The 21389-nt window shown below is 42.8% G+C and overlaps 1 protein-coding gene across 4 annotated transcripts in view; it reads left to right on the forward strand.

The window, feature by feature from the left end:
• The window catches only part of LOC134359788 (ras-specific guanine nucleotide-releasing factor RalGPS1-like), a 756496-nt gene that overhangs the window by 627135 nt on the left and 107972 nt on the right, over positions 1-21389 (forward strand). For all 4 annotated transcript variants that reach the window (XM_063073428.1, XM_063073429.1, XM_063073430.1 and 1 more), the window contains one exon: positions 5114-5181. In XM_063073428.1, the coding sequence (XP_062929498.1) occupies positions 5114-5181 (68 nt within the window). The remainder of the gene's footprint in view (positions 1-5113; positions 5182-21389) is intronic.

Below are 21389 nucleotides of genomic sequence, written 5' to 3' on the forward strand. Positions count from 1 at the left end.
AACACCATTTCCTGCCTAATATAAATTTCCTTCAGTTCATCCGTTACCCTAGGTCCTTTGGCCACTATTATATCTGGGAGATTGTTTGTGTCTTCCCTAGTGAAGACAGATCCAAAGTACCAGTTCAACTCATCTGCCATTTCCTTGCTCCCCATAATAACTTCACCCCTTTCTGTCTTCAAGGGCCCAATTTTGGTCTTAACTATTTTTCTCCTTTTCACATACCTAAAGAAGGTTTTACTATCCTCCTTTATATTCTTGGCTAGTTTACCTTCGTACCTCATTTTTTTCTCCATGTATTACCTTTTTAGTTATCTTCTGTTGCTCTTTAAAAGTTTTCAATCCTCCAGCCTCCCACTCATCTTTGCTATGTTATACTTCTTCTCTTTTATCTTTATACTGTCCTTTACTTCCCTTGTCAGCCACGGCCTCCCCTTACTCCCCTATGGATCTTTCTTCCTCTTTGGAATGAACTGATCCTGCACCTTCTGCATTATTCCCAGAAATACCTGCCATTGTTGTTCCACTGTCATCCCTGCTAGGGTATTGTTCCATTGAACTTCGGCCAGCTCCTCCCTCATAGCTCCATAGTTCCCTTTGTTCAACTGTAATACTGACACTTCCGATTTTCCCTTCTCCCTCTCAATTTGTAGATTAAAATTTATCATATTGTGGTCACTACCTCCTAATGGTTCCCTTACCTCGAGGTCCCTGATCAAATTCGGTTCATTGCACAACACTAAATCTAGAATTGCCTTCTCTCTGGTAGGCTCCAGTACAAGCTGTTCTAAGAATCCACCTCGGAGAGACTCCACAAACTCCCTTTCTCGGGATCCAGTACCAACCTGATTCTTCCAGTCTACCTGCATGTTGAAATACCCCATAACAACTGTAGCATTACCTTTGCTACACGCCAATTTTAACTCTTGATTCAACTTACACCCTACATCCTGACTAATGTTTTGGGGGCCTGTAGATAACTCCAATTAGGGTGTTTCTACCCTTAGAATTTCTCAGTTCTATCCATACTGACTCTACAAGTCCTGATTCTATGTCCCCCCTTGCAAGGGACTGAATATCATTCCTCACCAACAGAGCCACCCCACCAGATGTGCAGGTAGAGTTCCCAGCTTGGAATGATGTTCAAAGTTCAACCTTCTCAGAAGAAAATAAAAGCCATCCCTAAGACTTAATATTCCTACAAATTCAAAGTAAATTTATTGTCAAAGGATTTGCCACCATATATTACCCTGAGATTCATTTTCTTGCAGGCATCCACAGTAGCACAACAAAATACGACAGAGTCAATGAAAAACTGCACATTAGCAAAGAATGAGAAGCAACTAGTGTGCAAAAAGCCAAATTCTGCAAGTACTTTAACAAAACAAATAATAATAAATAAATAACACCGAGAGCCTGAGTTGTAGAGTTCTTGATAGTGAACCCCCATAGGTTGTGTTCAGTGCTGTGGTAAGTAAAGTTATCCATACCACTATGATGTTGGAAGGGGGGAGTTTTTCCATGAACAATAGTTCAAACTGAGATGAGGAAAGAAGAGGTAAACTGGAGTGGAGTGTAAATGGTGACATGGACTGTTAAATGTCACCAGAGACTGGTAATGATGATATGGACTGATAAATGGCTACATGGACTGGACTAGTAAGTGGCAATGTGGACTGGTTAATGGAGATATGGAATGGTAAATGGTCACATGGAATTGTAAATGGCCACGTGGGATGGTTAATGGAGACGGGACTGGTAAATGGCCACGTAGAATGGTAAATGGAGATGTGGAATGGTTAATGGAGACATGGACTGGTAAATGGCCACATGGAATGGTTAATGGAGACGGGACTGGTAAATAGCCACGTAGAGTGGTAAATGGAGATGTGGAATGGTTAATGGAGACATGGACTGGTAAATGGAGATGTGGAATGGTTAATGGAGACATGGAATGGTTAATGGAGACGTGGAATGGTAAATGGCGACGTGGAATGGTTAATGGAGACGTGGAATGGTAAATGGAGACGTGGAATGGTTAATGGAGACGTAGAATGGTAAATGGCGACGTGGAATGGTAAATGGAGACGTGGAATGGTAAATGGAGACGTGGAATGGTAAATGGAGATGTGGAATGGTTAATGGAGACGTGGAATGGTTAGTGGCGACGTGGAATGGTTAATGGCGACGTGGAATGGTAAATGGCGACGTGGAATGGTTAATGGAGACGTGGAATGGTAAATGGAGACGTGGAATGGTTAATGGAGACGTAGAATGGTAAATGGCGACGTGGAATGGTAAATGGAGACGTGGAATGGTAAATGGAGACGTGGAATGGTAAATGGAGATGTGGAATGGTTAATGGAGACGTGGAATGGTTAGTGGCGACGTGGAATGGTTAATGGCGACGTGGAATGGTAAATGGCGACGTGGAATGGTTAATGGAGACGTGGAATGGTTAATAGTCACATGGAATGGTAAATGGTGACGTGGAATGGAAAATGGTGACGTGGAATGGAAAATGGAGACGTGGAATGGTTAATGGAGACGTGGAATGGTAAATGGTGACGTGGAATGTTTAATGGAGACGTGGAATGGTTAATGGAGACGTGGAATGGTTAATGGTCATGTGGAATGGTTAATGGTCACGTGGAATGGTTAATGGAGATGTGGAATGGTAAATGGTGACGTGGAATGGTTAATGGAGACGTGGAATGGTAAATGGTGACATGGAACGGTAAATGGTGACGTGGAATGGTTAATGGTCACGTGGAATGGTTAATGGAGATGTGGAATGGTAAATGGTGACGTGGAATGGTTAATGGAGACGTGGAATGGTAAATGGTGACGTGGAATGGTAAACGGTGACGTGGAATGGTAAACAGCAGCATGGAGTGGTTGGGTGGAAGGACTGGTTATCCTCTGTCACCATAGAAGGGTGGAAAGTTGAAAGGTGACTCAAGAAGGACATCATTTGGAAGGATTTATACAGAACAGATGCTTTTAATGTTGGATGAAATCCAAATATTTAGGGATCACCTATAAATCAACAAGGAATGTGGTGGAAATCCTTTCACTGAGGAAATGATAAGAATAGGGAATATGATGTGGAAGTGTTGAATGAGACTGATTAATGGAATGGGAGGTTCAATAGCCACGAGAGAATCAAAAAGTGAATGAACTGTGGGGTGGGAGGCTGGTGTGGAGCAACAGAATGAAGCAGGGGGGAGGAACATCCGATCCCTATGCTCTGGTAACTGTGTAAACACTATGTAAACCTCCCTTTTCCCAACCTATAAACCAAACAGCTCGAGAGAGAATCTAGTTCTGACATTAGTAAGTATCAGTTAATTTAAACCAGAGCACTATACTGCAAGCAACTTTCAGATTCAAAGTCAGCCCATCAGTTTTTATTATTTCTGTAATAAACTACTTAGCTTTTCTTTGCCATTTCTTATATTTCCCTCTACACGTTCTGCCATGTTTTTCAGAACAGCCAGCACACCATTACAGTTTTGCAATTGAGCTTCAATTTGTGTGAGTGTGTGTGTGTGTGTGTGTGTGTGTGTGTGTGTCTGTGTGTCTGTGTGATCTCATCTCATCTCAGCTCTAGGTTAAAGGACTGCATTCAGTGAGAGTTCCCACCTTCGCTTCGCAGTACTGCATTTGTTAATCCTCCACCCTCACCTCCTGTCTCCTGTCACTCAGGATATGCACTCCAGTGCATCTGTCCTCAGAGAGTGCTGCTATTACTCACAGATTGGACACCCAAAACACTCAACATTGGGTTTGGATGCTTGTTAATAGTTAACCAAACAAACTTTCCACGGTGTTTAAAAAAAGGAAACTGAATCTAGCACCCAATCGGCTCAATCCACTTTTAGTTATATTCTATAGCTGAGAATTCCAAAGGTTCACCATCCACAATGGATGATGCACTCAATGGTCACTTTATGAATTGCCTCCTCTGTCTAATACACTCAATGGCCACTAATACTCAATATCCATTTTGTTAGGTACTGCCTAAACCTAATAAAGAGGCCACTGAGTGCATGTTCATGGTCTCCTGCAGCCGTAACCCATCCATTTCAAGATCTGACGTGATGTTTGTTCAGCTTTACTCTTCTGCACACCACTGTTATAACACATGGTTATTTAAGTTACTGTCGCTTTCCTGTCAACTTGAGCCTGTCTGGCCGTTCTCTGACCTCTTTCATTAACAAGGTGTTTTCACCCACAGAACTACTGCTCGCTGGATTCTGTTTTGTTTTTTGCACCATTCTCTGTAAGCTCTAGATTCTGTTGTGCGTGAAAATCCCAGGAGATCAGCAGTTTCTGAAATATTTGAACCACCCCATCTGGCACTGACAGCTATTCCACGGTCAAAGTCACTTAGATCACATCTCTTCCTCATTCTGATGTTTGATCTGAAACTCCTGACCATGTCTGCATGCTTTTATGAATCGAGTTGCTGCCACATGATTGGCTGATTAGACATTTGCATTAATGAGTATGTGTACAGGTGCATCTGATGAAGTGGCCTCTGTGTGTGCTTCACCTTAGGTTTGTCCCAGATGATATTCCCAGACCCTCATCCTGAGAGTCTTCCCTCTCAGCCCACGGACACCAGGCAGCCCACTCATAATAAAAGCTAATATACTGTTAGCAAGCAGTAATCGTTTAGTACGTGCAAAGTTTGCAGAGAAAGAGCTTCTGGAAATACTCTCAATGAGACAATTGTGCAAAGAAGCCAGACCAAAAAATGTTTATGCATCTCCAGTAACCATACCTTTGTATCCAAAATAAATAGTTTAACCCTGAATTTTATGTGGTATAGATCATAAACCACAGGTTTAGGTCTGTAAATCTCATAACCATCCACTGGGTTTGGTACGTATTGATTATTGTCTTCTGTTTGATGTCTCGTAGTTCAGCAAATGTCTTTGCAATTAGCATACTTAAGAGAAACAGTGGGCTTCCTGCTTGGTCCTTGGAGAGAAATTGAACAATTTTGTGTCTTTCTTATCTGTAATCACTGTGCCTAATACAACTTCGTTGATGTCTTGTGTTTCATTTTACTTCCCCCCCCCCCCAACCACCCACTGATACACAGGTTATCCTTGAAGATAGAAGCGGGAAATAGTTCTCCCCGCCTGGTCTCTTCCAGAGAGGAGCTTGCAGGTAAGCAAAGGATTTAATAAACGGGGACCAATGTGTTGCCTTGCCTGTGAGTCTGCAGTAATCATGACACCCGAAAATTTATTCTTTGTACTTGGCATCCAATGTATCAGAAAGTGCACACACAATTACTTCAACACGTCCCACCTACCTTATTTGATAGAATTCCTTGGTTCCCACTAGTCAGATTACAATGTAATATGGTTAAAGCACACACAATGAGCTATGCTTTGAACAGCTTGCTTTTCTCTGCACCGCATGGCAGTCCTCAGTCTCTCTTATGGAGTGCGGAGTACAAAATGTTCCATGTACTCTGCTCGACTCTTTCCAGGGGCCTTGTCTGGTATGTGGAAAATCTTGTCAGGCTCTTTCAAAGCTCCTTGAATCTTCATCAATCTCCATCAATTAAGAGAAAATATCCAAAAAGAAAAGCAGTCATTTCACTTGTTGTGTCGACGAGAATGAGCTGCTGTAAGAGCTCAAAGTGCAAGCATTTTGAGGGGCACGCAGAGACGATTTGAGATGCTAAGTCACAAAATGGAATTAAAGGTTTATCTGCATGGCAATAAATGAGATCACTTTTAGTTTATTTCTTCTTCTGCATGTGAAATAATTCCTTTATTAAGCTTCTCTGCATGTCTGAGTTAATGGGTTCAATCCAAATAATGTTGATTGGCCACTTTATTAGATACACCTGCTCGTTAATGTAATTACCTAATCAGCCAATCATGTGACACCAATTCAATGCATAAAAGCATTCAGACGTGATCAAGAGGTTCATTTGTTATTCAGATCAAACGTCGATAGGGAAGAAATGTGATCTAAGTGACTGACTGTGGAATGATTGTTGGTGTCAGATGGGGGTGGTTTGAGGTTCTTTGGAGCACTCCTGTTTTCATGGATGTTTGCAAAGAAAAAGAATTTCAGGATGTATATTGTGTACATTTCTCTGACGTTAAATGTACCGTTGAAGCCTTTGTGTATCTCAGAACTGCTGATCTCCTGGAGTTTCCATACTCGACAGTCTTTAGAATTTACAAAGAATAGTGCGACAAATAAGAAAAAAAACCATCCAGCGAGCAGCAGTCTGGGGGTGAAAATGCCTTATTAATTTGAAAGGTCAGAGGAGAATGGCCAGACTGGTTCAAACTGACAGGAAGGTGACAGTAACTCCGATAACCATGCATTGTGGTGAGTAGTGGAGCATCTCTGAATGCACAGCATGTTGAAGCTTGAAGTGGATGGGCTACAGCAGCTGAAGACCACAAACATACACTCAGTGGCCACTTTATTAGATGCAGGGGGTAGCTAATAAAATGGCCATGGAATGTAATTCCTCTATTAAGCTTCTCTGTATGTCTGAGTAAATGGCTTTATTTCGAATCATTTTGATATATTTAAGTGCTTTCGGTATTGCTTTCTTGTTAAAGACTATGTTCTGTACGTGTGCATATTTTTAATATGTTCCCTGGTCTGCATTAAAAGTATCGTTCGATCATTATGTACTGCGTCATATGACATGGGCGATCATGGTCTTTCCATAACCATGATTGTTCTTGGCAAATATTTCCACAGAAGTGGTTTGCCTTTGCCTTCTTCTGGGCAGTGTCTTTACAAGATGGGTTACCACAGCCATTATCAATACTCTTGAGAGATTACCTGCCTGGTGTCAGTGTTTGATTAAACAGGGCTTGTGATATGCATCAGCTGCTCATACAACCAACCACTACCTGTTCGCATGGCTTCATGACCCTGATCGGGAGGGCTAAGCCAATGCTACACCTTGCCCAAGGGTGACCTGCAGGCTAGTGGAGGGAAGGAGCACCTTACACCTCCTTTGGTAGAGACGTATCTCCACCCTACCACCAATTAAAAGTATGCATTCGTTGAAAAGGTCAGAAAATATTGAAAAAGCACGGGCTGGTTCTTACAGTTTATGGTGTCACTGAAGAATCCTGGTTAGCTCTAAGCTTTAACATTTGCTTTTAACATATCTTGATTTGGAGGAGGAACTATGAGTCATTTCCCCACTTAGGGAATGCCATTCACTGCACTGTATGCAGACAAAGCATATCTGTTCAGCAGCAAAACTGATGGGACTACTGTTGGAAGTTAATTTACTAATCATTGGGATGTTAAGACACCAGAAGGAGAAAACATGATGTGCATTTATTGAGACACAAGAGAGACAACAGATGTTGGAAATCTGAGGCAGCACACAAAATGTTCGGAGACCTCAGTGGGTCAGGCGTTTATAGAACCCTTTCACAGCCTCAGGATATCTCAAGTCATGTCACCACCAGTAGAGTTCTTCCTCCTGAAATCTACACTAGTAGAAGGCCAGTCCTTGACCAATCTGATTCACTCCAACCATTGAATACTGTGAAGGCAATGGGACTAGACAACATTCTGGGTTAGCACTGAGGTCTTTAGTTGTAGCATGAGCTCAGCCTCAAGCACAAGATATTGGAGCTTGCTGGAGGAAGCAGTCAGTGCTTTCAAAAGGAATTGGACAGTTACTTGAGGGGTCTTAACTCTTCGAGCTGTGGGGGAAAAGGGGCTTTTGGGATTGGTGTACAATTCAGATTAATTTATTTAGCACACCTACATTGAAATGTACAATGCAATGTGTTATTTGTGTTAACAACCAACACAACCCAAGGATGTGATGATGGGGCAGCCCATAATAGTCACCACATATTCCGGCACCAATGTAGCAGGCTCACCATGCTGAGCAGAGCAACACAGGACACAAGTAACAAAACAACAACAGCAAAACAAGCCCCATTCCTCTTTCCCTCTCAATGCACATACACGGTCCTTTAACCGCAGGACAAGCCTCCAGCCTCCAGTGGACTCATCACTCGGCTCCGACTTCCCCAACAGACTCGCAGATGGAGGCTTCCGCAGACTTCCGAACTTCTAATGGAGCTTCGCGCTTCAGTCGACAGTATTGTGGCTGATGATGAGAAGGTGATCTGAATGAACATCTTGTGTGCTGCAGTATTCCAGGAGCCCAAAGCACAGCCAACAGTGATGACCATTGTACTCTGACATCCCAAATGGACTTACTCCTGTGGGTAAATAACATCAGAGAATGTTGGAAAAACTTCAGCAGTTTGGGCGATATCTGCAGAGAGCATCTGTGCCCAGAAAATCTCAAAGTCAAGGAAGCTTTCAGCTGCAGAGAAGAGTGGAGAGGACAAAGGAAATATCTGAACTAGAGTGAGACAAAGAGAGACTGAATGACTCAATTGGTGGCTGTGCTGGCTGAGAAAGGGCAGTGAAGGAATGTGAACCACAGGCGTGGGTAAATGGAGAAGGCAGGATACGAGCGAAGGATGAATACTGGTACTGAGAATTAAACACAGGAGAGTGAAACTGCAGATGATGCATATGTGAAATAAAACCAGGATTCTGGAAGAGCTCAACATGGCATGCAGCAGCTATGGAGAGAGTTACTACTTGAAGGTTGATGACTTCTGTGTCAGAACTAACTACTTCCAATACAAACGAGAAAAATGGTGTTTAGTGCGGAATACCTAGTCAACTAAGTCCTTTCAGCATCTTCTGTTTTTACTTCAGGTTTTTTGTGTCTTTAGATTTTGTTTCTTTGCTGAGGATCATCTAGGCGCGTGACTGTGTAGAGTGTTCACAGGGCTTTTGAAGTCACCTCCACAGACTGTTTGGCAGAGGCCCACTGACTGCCTCAAGGCCATGTGTGTCCCAGGTGTCTGACCTCTCTTTCCTTCTGGTGGAAAGAGTTCAAGTTCAAGTTTATTGTCATCTGACTGTACATATATACAACCAAACAAAACAACATTCCCCAGACCAAAGTGTACTTATGCAACAAATATCACTCACAGCACATAAACTAAAATATTATTGGATAAATATAGCATATTATCTCACTTAACTCACTTATATTTTATTAACTTATTTATGGTATAACTATTACGGTGTAAAAAGTTAATAAAATATAATTCAAAATGCATGTAGAAAAGTGCAGCACAGGTAAACAGTAAACAGCTTTCTGGCCTAGTGACGAGATTCAAGTTTGCACACTGACAAAATATTTGTCTAGACAGCTTTTAACTTTCAGACAACCTAAGCAGCTTCATGTGGCTGGAAAACTGGACCTGCCTTTTGCTGTGCTCCAGTGAACCTCTCAGGAAGGAGTGAATTATTGGAGCAGTCATATTTCAGCTCGTTGGATGTTTAACTTCCCGATCAATTAAGTTGACCTTCGAGGCTTTTGGTTCAGTAATGAATGTCAGCTGCTACATCTGTGTTCCCTTATTGCACTGTGCTATTAATTGTTAAATTGTTCAAAATGACTTAAACATCAGCTTGGGGGCACTTGGCAACTGTAATCCGTAGGCCCTTTATCAACCTCCTCCAATGCAGGTCATTGCCGACAGAAAGATTACCGGCGTACCGTTTACCTCAAGAAGCTGGTTGCCAAGTTGTGCTCAGAGAAAGAACGATGTGTTCATTACTGAGAGCTCTGATCCTGTCCAAAACAGCAAGGAGGATATTAGAGAGCACTCTATACATCTGAAAGGATAATGAGGCCCCAGCGATCTGGTTTGTGGATAGCTTATATTCAAGTTAGCAACAAATCTGCTGACACAACCCTTACATTGGCTTGTGGAACATATTTTTTTTAAGTGGTCTTTCTATTTCTGTTGAAGAATAGCAAGAGAATAATGCCAAATGTAGGCAAAAAGGTGGCCTCTTTGTTAGGTACCTCCTGCCATTCATTCATTTGTTATGTGCCGGGTTGTATGACTTGGGTGGTTATGGTCTTCACCATGATTGTTCTTGTCATTTTTCTTCTACAGAAGTAGTTTGCCATTGCCTTCTTCTGGGCAGTGTCTTTACAAGACAGGTGACCCCATCCATATTCAATACTCTTCAGAGATTGTCTGCCTGGCGTTAGTGCTCGCATAACCAGGACGTGATATGCATCAGCTGCTCATACGACCATCCACCACCTGCTCCCATGGCTTCACATGACCCCGATTGGGAGCTAAGCAGGTGCTACACCTTGCCCAAGGGTGACCTGCAGGCTAGCGGAGGGAAGAAGCACCTTACACCTCCTTTGGTAGAGACGTATCTCCACCCTTCCACCTCCTGTACTTATTCTTAAACCATTGAGTGAGATTCTTCCAGCTCTTGTACTTCCCAATGGTAGAAGCAGGCTCTTTGACCCACGGACATTTTATTCTGCTCTCATCAACTCCCCATGGTGTTTAACCACCCAACAGGCCAGGCATAATTCACAGAGGCTAATTAACCTGCAGCCCAGAACTTGATCATAGTGTTGCCAATTGTCCCGTATTTGCCGGGACATCCCGTATATTGGGCTAAATTGGTTTGTCCCATACGGGACCGCCCTTGTCCCGTATTTCCCCCACTAAAGTAGAGGGTTCCTATGAAACCTTTCGTGCCAAAATGGCGTAAGGCAAAGAAGCAATTACCGTTAATTTATATGGGAAAATTTTTTCAGCGTTCCCAGACCCAAAAAATAACCTACCAAATCATACCAAATAACACATAAAACCTAAAATAACACTAACATATAGTAAAAGCAGAAGTGATATGATAAATACACAGCCTATATAAAGTAGAAATAATGTATGTACAGTGTAGTCAGGAAGATTAAGCCAAAACCGATTTGTGGGAAAAAATCGGTACGTACGTGCATGCGCACGTCACGCAGGCGCACACAGGTGCCCGCGCAAGGCTTCATGGTCATGGTAGTCTTCCTCGGGGTAAAACAAAGTGACCCGTATCTGACTGCTACTTTTGTCCCTTATCTGGAAGTGAAAAAGTTGGCAACCCTAATTGTAAAAGACATGTTGAGGGGAGTTTAACCCTACTTGAACACCCCCCACCCCCACCGGTCGGCCAGTCCGCAAGAATATTGTCAATATTAAACCGGTCCGCGGTGCAAAAAAGATTGGGGACCCCTGTCATATGTCACCACACCCTGAGATTCATTTTCTTGCAGGCATTCACAGTAAATACAAAGAAATATAATAGAATTAATAAACAAGATCACACCAAATAAAGATGGACAAACAACCTTTGTGCAAAAGAGGACAAACAGTGCAAGTTCAAGAAAAATCAAATAATAAATAAATAAATAAATAAATATGACAATATTGAGAACATGAGTTGTAGCGTCCTTGAAAGTGAGTCCATAGGTGGTGGAATAGTTTAGTTTTGAGGTGAGTGAAATTATCCACATTGGTACAGGGGCCTGTTGGTTGAAGGACAGTAACTGTTTCTGAACCTGGGGATGTGGTATCTAAGGCCCCTATACCTCCTGCCCGGTGGCAGCAATGAGAAGAGAGCATGATCAGGATGGTAGGGGCCATTGGTGAAGGAATAAGCATACCCACACAGAAGTGAGACCACAATGTTCTATCTGTGCAGGATTATAAACACATTGAGGGAGGCAACAACGTGAAGTCTTTCTCTAAGTTTATATTGTGTTTGGCATGAGGGGTCTCAGGGCAAGCAAAAAGACAGTGGTTACATAAATGTGTTTGGTTCGAGAACAGGGGGTGAATTCAGGATCAAAAGCTGTGGAAAAAAACATTGTCTGACCAGGGCACAATGAACCTTTTCAGTAGGTGTAAATGTGCGCCGAGTCAGAGATAACTCAAACTTTACAACGAGACACCAACATTTAATTTTTAAATGTTACTTTCATAAAATTCCATCTTTCCCTGCGGATGAGTAAACTGCGTCCTTGGGGTGGCAGGTGATTGGATGTTTCCACAGGAGGATTTTTAGGTGCTATTAAAAACGCTTTGCCTTAAAAGCCTCTGGAATGTGACATCTGCTCCTGTCATCATTGCAATGTGCAGCACAGTAACATCAAAGTGTGGCAACCATTCACACATTACAACCTGGTTCATACAATTCTTTTGTGTGTTATGAGTTTTTCTCGGAGATTTATAAGGCACATTTGGCCAAAGCCTGAAGCACAGAGGTCACCACGTACTATAATAATTGTTTGTCACATTCATTCTAGAGAAGTAATTTTCGCCATTTCGTAATCATGATCTCAAGAAACAGGCAAAGCGGGGCAAATTCAAATAATCTTTCCATTAAAGCCACGAGATATAGAGTCACAGAAAATTTCAGAACAGAAACAGGCTCTTCAGCCCGTCTAGTCCATGCTGAACCATTATTCTGCCCAGTCCCTTCGAGCTGCACCCAGACCACAGCTCTCCATACTCCTCCCATCCATGTACCTATCCAACTTTCTCATAAATGTTGAAATTGAACCCACATCTACCACCTCCACTGGCAGCTCATTCCACACTCTCTCAACCTTTTGAGTGAAGAAATTCTATCTCATGTTCCCCTTAAATATTTCACCGGTAACCTATGACCTCTAGTTCTAGTGATATAGGAGCAGAATTAGGCCATTTGACCCATCGAGACTGCTCCATCATGGCTGATTTGTTGTCCCTCTCAACCCCATTCTTCTGCCTTATCCCCATAACCTTTGATGCCCTTACTAATCAAGAACCTATCAACCTCCATTTTACATATACCCAATGGCTTCTGCAGCAATGAATTCTACAGATTCACCATGCTCTAGCTAAAGAAATTCCTCCTGATCTCTGTTCCAAAGGGACATCCTTCTATTCAGAGGCTATGTCTTCTGGTCCTAGACTGCCCTCTGTAGCAAACATCCTCTGCATGCCGACTCTGTCCAGATCTTGCAATAGTTTTCAATGAGCTCTGGCTCATTCTTCTAAACTCCAGCAATTAAAGGCCTAGAGCCATCGACTGCTTCTCTTATGTTAACCTTTCATTCTGGGTTCATCTCGTGGACCTCCTGGACGGGTTCTCTGTTAAGACTAGATGCAGGAAGATTGTTCCCGATGTTGGGGAAGTCCAGAACGAGGGGTCACAGTTTGAGGATAAAGGGGAAGCCTTTTAGGACTGACATGAGGAAAAGCTTCTTCACACAGAGAGTGGTGAATCTGTGGAATTCTCTGCCACAGGAAACAGTTGAGGCCAGTTCATTGGCTATAATTAAGAGGGAGTTAGATAAGGCCCTTGTGGCTACGGGGATCAGGGGGTATGCAGGGAAGGCTGGTACAGAGTTCTGAGTTGGATGATCAGCCATGATCATACTGAATGGCAGTGCAGGCTCGAAGGGCCGAATGGCCTACTCCTGCACCTATTTTCTATGTTTCTTTGTTTCTATATGTTAACTACAAAGTGGATTTACAGGAAGCCTCACAGGGCTGGTGCCCATCTTAGTGCTTTGATTTCAGGGCATATGTCAGGAGCGCTGCATACACAGGGCCTCCAGCATTCTCAGATACCTCCCATCCTTCGCAGAATTGTTTTGCCCTCCTGCTGTCAGGCAGAAGGTACTGCAGCAAATGAACCAGAATTGCTGGGCTGGGTAGCAGTTTCTTCCCCCAGGCTGTTAGATTTCTTACCACCCTGGCACGTGCAGCTGCCCAGCACACATGGACACCCTGACTGAACGCCTCCCCTCCCCCCGCACTTCCACTCCCCAACTCGCAGACACACTGTCACCATGCACTGGTCACCTCATCTTTTATTGCTGCTGATTCACACATGTATATGACTGCTTGTTTTATTATAATAGTGCCAGTGACATGATACTGTCATACATGGGTGTCACAGTAGCTTAATGGGTGTCACATGGGTGTCACTGTAGCTTAATGGGTGTCATATGGGTGTCACAGTGCAACACTATTACAGTTCAGAGCTTGGAGTTCTGTTCCGGCATCCCCTGAAAGAAAGTTTATATGCTCTTCCCGAGGGCACATGGGTTTCCCTCAGATGCCCTGGTTTCCTCCCACAGTCCAAAGACGTACTGATTAGTAGGTTAGTTGGTCACTGTAGATTGTCCTGTGATAAATAGGTGGGTTGCTGGGTGGTGTGGCTCACTGGGCTGGAAGGGCCTGATTCACACTGTATCTCTAAATAAAGTAACCATGCACCTCGCACATTCTGTCAACCTGTCAGTCTTCAGACCGTGCCAGTGAGGGACGTGCTAATTGTGACAGCACGTGCTGGATCGTAACTATAAGTGCTGTATGCAACATATTGCACCTTGGCCCCAAGGGAATGGTGTTTCATTTGGCTGTGTACAAGTGTAAGGTTAAGTGACAATAAGCTTGAACTTGAACTTAAGTTGCAATGAAACACTTGGAGAAATCTGCACTCCTTGGCCACGAGAGGAAGCTTCAGGGAGGATGAGAGACTATGGAAAATGTGTCCAAAGGAAGTTGCATTAAATTCAGCTTTAGTGGTCCGAGGTTCAGCCTGGTGAAGTGAAAGTTTATTTCTGATGTCTGGAATGTCTTACTGGAGCCTGGAGATTAAATGGAAAGGTGGAAACAAATTTAATGTTGTAAGTATAGAAATCATATGGCCGCAGTGGGACAGCAATGGGGTAACACTGGATAGAAAATCCAAGCTAGTCCACACTGCACTTCTCAATCTGCCTTTATAACTGATGATGTGATGGCAGACATGCTATAGTTGTGTCGAAGACTTTTTTCAATAATTAATGATTATAATTTTGCCAGAATGTTGTGATAGCTCAGGCTTCCTGCCAAACCCTTCCTGTTCAAAGCAGTAAGTCAATTTTCATACAATGATTTCATATTCTGTAAACTGGTGGTGATAGGCCAAACTCTCCTTACATTCGGCACCATGATAGCATAGTGTAACACTATTACAGTAATGTAGTGTAACATGATAGTGTAACACCATTACAGTAATGCAGTGTAACATGACAGTGTAACACTATTACAGTAATGTAGTGTAACATGACAGTGTAACATCATTACAGTAACATAGTGTAACATGGCAGTGTAACACTATTACAGTAATGTAGTGCAACATGATAGCATAACACTATTACAGTAACATGATGTAACATGATAGCGTAACACGATTATAGCTTGGGACACTGAAGTTCGGTATTCAATTCCGACACTATCTGTAAGAAGTTTGTTTGTCCTTCCAGTGAGCGCGTGGGTTTCCTTAGAGTGCTCCAGTTTCTTTCCACATTCCAAAGATGTACCGATTAGTAGGTTAATTGGTCATTGTAAATTGCCCTGTGATTAGACTGGGGTTAAATCGGTGTAGTCCTGGGTGGTGTGGTTCATTGGGCTGGAAGGACCTGTTTTTCACTGTATTTCCAAATAGATAGATAGATGCGGAAAGAAAGACATGATTGATAATGGGATTGAGTGTTACAGGGAGAAGGCGGTAGAATGGGGTTGAAAATAATCAGCCAAGATTGAACGGCAGAGCAGACTGGATAGGTTGAGTGACCTAATTCTCCTCTATCCTGTGGGCTCAGAGTCTAATGAAATACCACATGGGGTAGCACAGTAGCGAAGTGTAACAGTATTAAAGCACCAGTGACTCAGGTTCAATTCCGCCGCTGTCTGTAAGGAGTTTGTACGTTCCCCCCATGACATGTGGGTTTCCTCCCATATTCCAAAGACAGATGTGGTAGAAGGTTAGTTGGTCACATTGGGTGTTGCGGGCTCAGTGGGCCAGAAGGGTCTGTTACCGTGGTGTATCTCTAAATAAAATAAAATACATGAGCAGTAAAACTCAAATAATTCACTTTTTGCTTATTCAGAAATCCTGACTAACCAATGCCCCCACTCCCACTATAACCTCACCACCTTGACCATGTACCCATGCTGTCTTTAAACTCATCTGCTTCACTATAAAATTTGCCATACTACAGTATAACATCTAATTTTTTTTATATAAAAAAGTGAATTAAAACTGTGGTGAATTCATGTAAATATACCAGGAGCTGGTTCTGTTGACTTCACACTGATGAAGCCAGCTCGTGCTCGGCTCTGCTCTGCAGCTTGGCACCTGGACTGTTTCTTCATCCGTTACCGTGATTAGAGGCACTCTGCTCCAGATCTCGTTATGTTACACATGACCCCTTCTGAGGTAGGTGTGCACTCAGACTCCTTCCTTCATGTGTGAACCATGTGTGATACAAACACCGGCTGCTCTCCGGTCTCCTTTGTACAACATCCAGACTGGAATGGCTCATGGATAGACAGGTATTTCTGTAACTTGCTAAGTGGGTCAGATGATATGACCTAAGTTGTCATCTAAATTATTCTATTCAGGAGAATAATTCAGAAACTGTTGGGGCCCTCTACTTCCCTCATTTAAACACTTTTTACAAACTGATAAGATTCAGCTTAGCATTATTTGTCACACGTACATTGAAACGTACAGCAAAATGCATCATTTGTGTGGAGTCCTTGGATGTGTTGGGGGCAGCCTGTCAGAGTCGCAGTGCCTTCAGTGCCAACATAGCACGTCACAACTCAGCAACCCCAACCCGTGTGTCTTTGGACCTTGGGAGGAAACAGAGGTGCCCAGAGGAAACTCGCACAGTCACAGGGAGAATGTACCAACTCGTTACCAGATTGGCAGGAATTGAACTCCTACTGCTGGTGCTGTAAAGCATTACGTGGTTGACAGTTGGCTAGAAATATACTTAACAAGCAGGGTTTTCATGTATTTTCTTTTGTCTCAATAATGAATTAAGACTGTAAGATTCAGGAGCAGAATTAGGCTATTTGGCCCACTGAGTCTGCTCTGCCATTTGCTGGTAGCTGATCTATTTCCCCTCTCAACCCCACTCTCCTGCCTTCTCCCTGTAACCTTTGACCCCCGACTATTTAAGAACCTACAACCTCTGCTTTAAATATACCCAATGACTTGGCCTCCACAGCCGGGTGTAGCAATGAATTTCGCAGATTTACCATCTCCCCCCCCCCCCCCCGCCCACCGCCTCACTGGCTGTCTCCAATAGTGGGAGAGTCTATGATTAAAGCGCACAACCTCAGAATAGAAAGATGTCCCTTTAGAATAGAGTTGAGGAGGAATTTCTTTAGCCAGAGAGGGGTGAACCTGGGGGATTCATTGTCACGGTCAAGTGTGTTGGTGGTTGATGCAAACGACGAATTTCAAAGGATTCAAAGTATATTTATTATCAAATACGCAGTAAACAACCCTGAGATTCATCTTCCCACAGACAGCCACGAAACAAAGAAAACCGTGGAACCTGTTCAAAGACAAAACATCACCCCTCCTATGCGCAAAAAACAAATCGCGCAAACAGCAGAAAGAAAGAATGAGTGAATATAAAACACAAAATCGAAAGAGTCCATATTGAGTTCAGCTCAGTGTTTGTTACCTGCAGGCTGCCCCGATTCAAAGTCGCCCAAAATAGAACGGAAAAAGGAGCGACTAGAAACTAAGAAATGCACCATAATGTGAACTACAGTCCAATCCACAAACCACAGACCCAGAACTCTGGCACCATCCTCTGACAGCATCGAGGGAGAGAGAGAGATCCTTCGAATGCAGGGACCTTCCTTTGGGAGGAGTGAGTGAGAGGGGGAGACAGAGACCGTATGCTGTACGGACGAGAGAGAGAGGGAGAGAGAGACTATCAGTGTATGTTTCAATGTTTGAATGTACGTACATGTGACAAATAAAGCTAATTTTTCTCTTTAGCAGGAACTTTTTTGTCTGTGCTATACTGGCACCCGAAGGTACTTTGTTGCAGCTACGCTAGAAATGGTCAAATAACTTCAGTCATCTAACTGCTAATGTTCATCGGATGTGACTAATATTCATTTACAAAAGTGACCTGCAAATATCTCACCTTTTTATGTTCAAATATTTCAACATACTTCGCCATAATTTTTTTGGTACACAGTGTTGTGCTACCAGTTTTGCTTCCTGTTTAGTTGAGAACCTAATTCGAACACTAAATTGGGGTGGCACAGTGGTGTAGTGGTTAGCGCAATGCTTTACAGTGCCACCAATCGTCAAGCTGGGTTCAATTCCCGCTGCTGTCTGTAAGGAGCTTGTACGTTTTCCCTGTGACCGCATCTGGACAGTCCAGTTTCCTCCCACAGTCCAAAAACATACTGGTTAGCGTTAGTAAGTTGTTGGCATGTTACATTGGTGTCAGAAACATGGCAAAACTTGCAGGCTGCCCCCCAGCACATCCTTGGTTTGTGTTGGCCGTTGATGCAAAAGCAACATATTTCAGTGCACGTTTCAATGTTTTGATGTGCATTTGAATAAAAAAGCTCATCAAAGTTCAAAGTACATTTATTATCAATATGGCCTTGAGATTCATCTTCTTGCAGACAGCCACAAAACAAAGAAACACCATCGAACCTGCTTAAAGAAAATCCTCACACAACAAGACCATCAGGTGCGTAATAAAAAAGAACAAATCACACAATAACCAGACGCAAACAAATAGCACATAAAACATTAAACGTCAAACTATAGAGTCCCCAACTTTTAATCTTTTCTTTCTTTTTAAATCATTTTATTAATTATTATTGAAAATCAACAACAGAGAAAAATACATCAAAATAATCAAGACAACATATCTAAATGTAGAATAAGAGTTAAACTATCAACCAAGCTGAACAGTATATCAATAATAATAAAAAAAGTTAAAGCTTTTAATCTTTTAATCTTGAATATTGAAATTTGAATCTAAAATCTGCTGCAGCATTTCACCAAAGCTCTTTGACAGAACCCCCTCCATGCCTTTAAGAAGGTACATTGGTGGCAGATGCATGTGAACACTGCTCCCTGCAGGTTTCCTTCCTATTCACACTTCCTGAAGTGGCAATGTCACTGGTCTTTCATTGCCACCACATCCAAACCCTGGTTCTGAGTCAGCTTTTACGGGCAAGTGCCTTAATCCATTAGGTTTGGAGGAACTCGGCAAGTAGGCAGTATCTGTGGAGGGGAATAAACAGTTGACGTTTCAGGCTGAGACTCTTCATCAGCTTGACAGTCTGATCTCAACCATAGAAGCTACTGGTTGAGTTCCTCCAGCATTTTGTGTGTGTTCCTCAAGATTTCCAACATTTGCAGAATCTTGTGTTTAAAATTTTAATAAGCGTTTGTTCTAAAAAAGTAAAATGTTTACTTTCTCCCTTAATCTCATCTTTCTTTCTTTCTTATTTTACTTTCTCTACGTTTTGACATTGAATTCAATATACTAACCCAAATATCTTTAATTCTTTCCTTCTTCTTCATATTTTCCTTCTCTTCCCTTTTACCAGTCTGCAGCCAAGCTCTCATGTGAGGATTGGCAAACGATGTTCAATCCTGGCTAGCTAGGCGTTTTCCAAGACTAGAAGAAATTGCTTCTTCAGATGTGGAAAGTAATCAGGGGAGAATGAAAGGAAACAGAGGTGGAACAGAACAAAGTTAACACACAGACATTAATGCAAGTTCATAGAGACTGACATAGCAGCAACTGAAAAGCAGGATCAATACCAAAGAAACTAATTGTGTCGACACGGGGCTTGTGAATTTTCACCCAAATTTTGAGGAACGGAAATATGAACAGATAGTTTGAGGATTCCTGTGCCTCTGTAGGCTGCTTGTGCTGCAGAATGGGTTGTTTGCTTTTGCGGTGGCTAAAATCAGCTCAGTTTTTCCAGAGGAACACACACACTCAAAATGCTGGAGGAACTCAGCAGGCTAGGCAGCACCTATGGAAAAGAGTAAACAGTCAATGGTTCGGGCCAAGACCCCTCACATACATCAATTTCTCAGACTTCCGATAATTACCTCCCCTCGCCTTCACCATTCCCCATTCCCGTTTTCCCCTCTCACCTTATCTCCTTACCTGCCCATCAGCTCCTCTAGTCTCCTCCCCTTTCCTTTCTTCCATGCTCTTCTGTCCTCTCCTCTCAGATTCCCCCTTCTCCAGCCCTTTAGCTCTTTCACCAATCAACTTCCCAGCTCTTTACTTCACCCCCCACCCCCTGGCTTCACCTGTTACCTACCACCTTGTACCTCTTTTTCCCCTCCCCCCACCTTCTTACTCTGACTCCTCTTTCTTTCCAGTCCTAATGAAGGGTCCCAGTCCAAAACGTCAACTGTTTACTCATTTCCACAGGTGCTGCCTGGCCTGCATTTTGTGTGTGTTATTTTGGATTTTCAGCTTCCGCAGATTGCCTCAGTTTTTCCAGTTTGCTTGTCATTTAGAACAAGCTGTAGTTTCCAACCTAAGGTGGGGAGTTGGGGGTAGGGGGGCTTCAGAGATTGTCAGAAACCTACGATTGTCAGAAACCTTTTCATAAAGCTGACAGAAAGAAAGTTCACAAGAAAAGTTTAGGTAATTATTAACTGGCATTCTGATTACCCGTATCATTGGTACTGTCCATCATAGGCAAAGCCCACCCACTATTGAGTGCATCTACATGGAGCACTGCCACAAGAAAGCAGGATCTGCCTTCAAAGACCCCCGCCATCCAGGCCATGCTGTCCACTCACTGCTACCTTCAGGCAGGAGGAGCAGTTGACTTGGGTCCCACACCACCAGGTTCTCAACTATCAAGCTCCTGAACCAGAGTGGATAACTTCATTCACCATAATCCTGAAATGATTCCACAACCTACAGACTCAATCTCAAAGGCTCTTCACAACTCATGCTCTCGGTATTTTTTTTACTTGCACAGTTTGTTTTCTTTTGCACATTGGTTGGTTGTCAGCCTTGGTTTATGCATAATTTTTCATAAATTTTATGGTATCCTTTACCTTTCCTGTAAATGCCTGCAAGAAAATGAATCTCAGGGTTGTATATGGTACCATATATATACTTAGATAATAAATTTACTTTGAACTTTGAACTTTGCAATGACCAGGATAGCTCTATCTCCCAAAGACCATAAAACATAGGAGAAGAATTAGTCCATTCAACCTGTCAGATTTCTAAACGGCCCGTGAACCATGAAGAGAACTTTACTATTTTGCTGTCCTTTACACTGTTTATTTACGTTGTTATAGATCTTATTGATATATTGAAGGATTGAAGGGCGCCCATTCAGAACAGAGATGCGAAGAAATTTTTTTAGCCAGAGGGTGGTGAATCTATGGAATTTGTTGCCACGGGCGGCAGTGGAGGCCAAGTCATTGGGTGTATTTAAGGCAGAGATTGATAGGTATCTGAGTAGCCAGGACATCAATGGTTATGGTGAGAAGTCAGGGGAGTGGATGGGAGAATGGATCAGCTCATGATAAAATGGCGGAGCAGACTCGATAGGCCGAATGGCCGACTTCTACTCCTTTGTCTTATAGTCTTATGGTCTTAT

This window comes from Mobula hypostoma, chromosome 21 (genome assembly GCF_963921235.1).
Source record: "Mobula hypostoma chromosome 21, sMobHyp1.1, whole genome shotgun sequence".
Taxonomy (NCBI): domain Eukaryota; kingdom Metazoa; phylum Chordata; class Chondrichthyes; order Myliobatiformes; family Myliobatidae; genus Mobula; species Mobula hypostoma.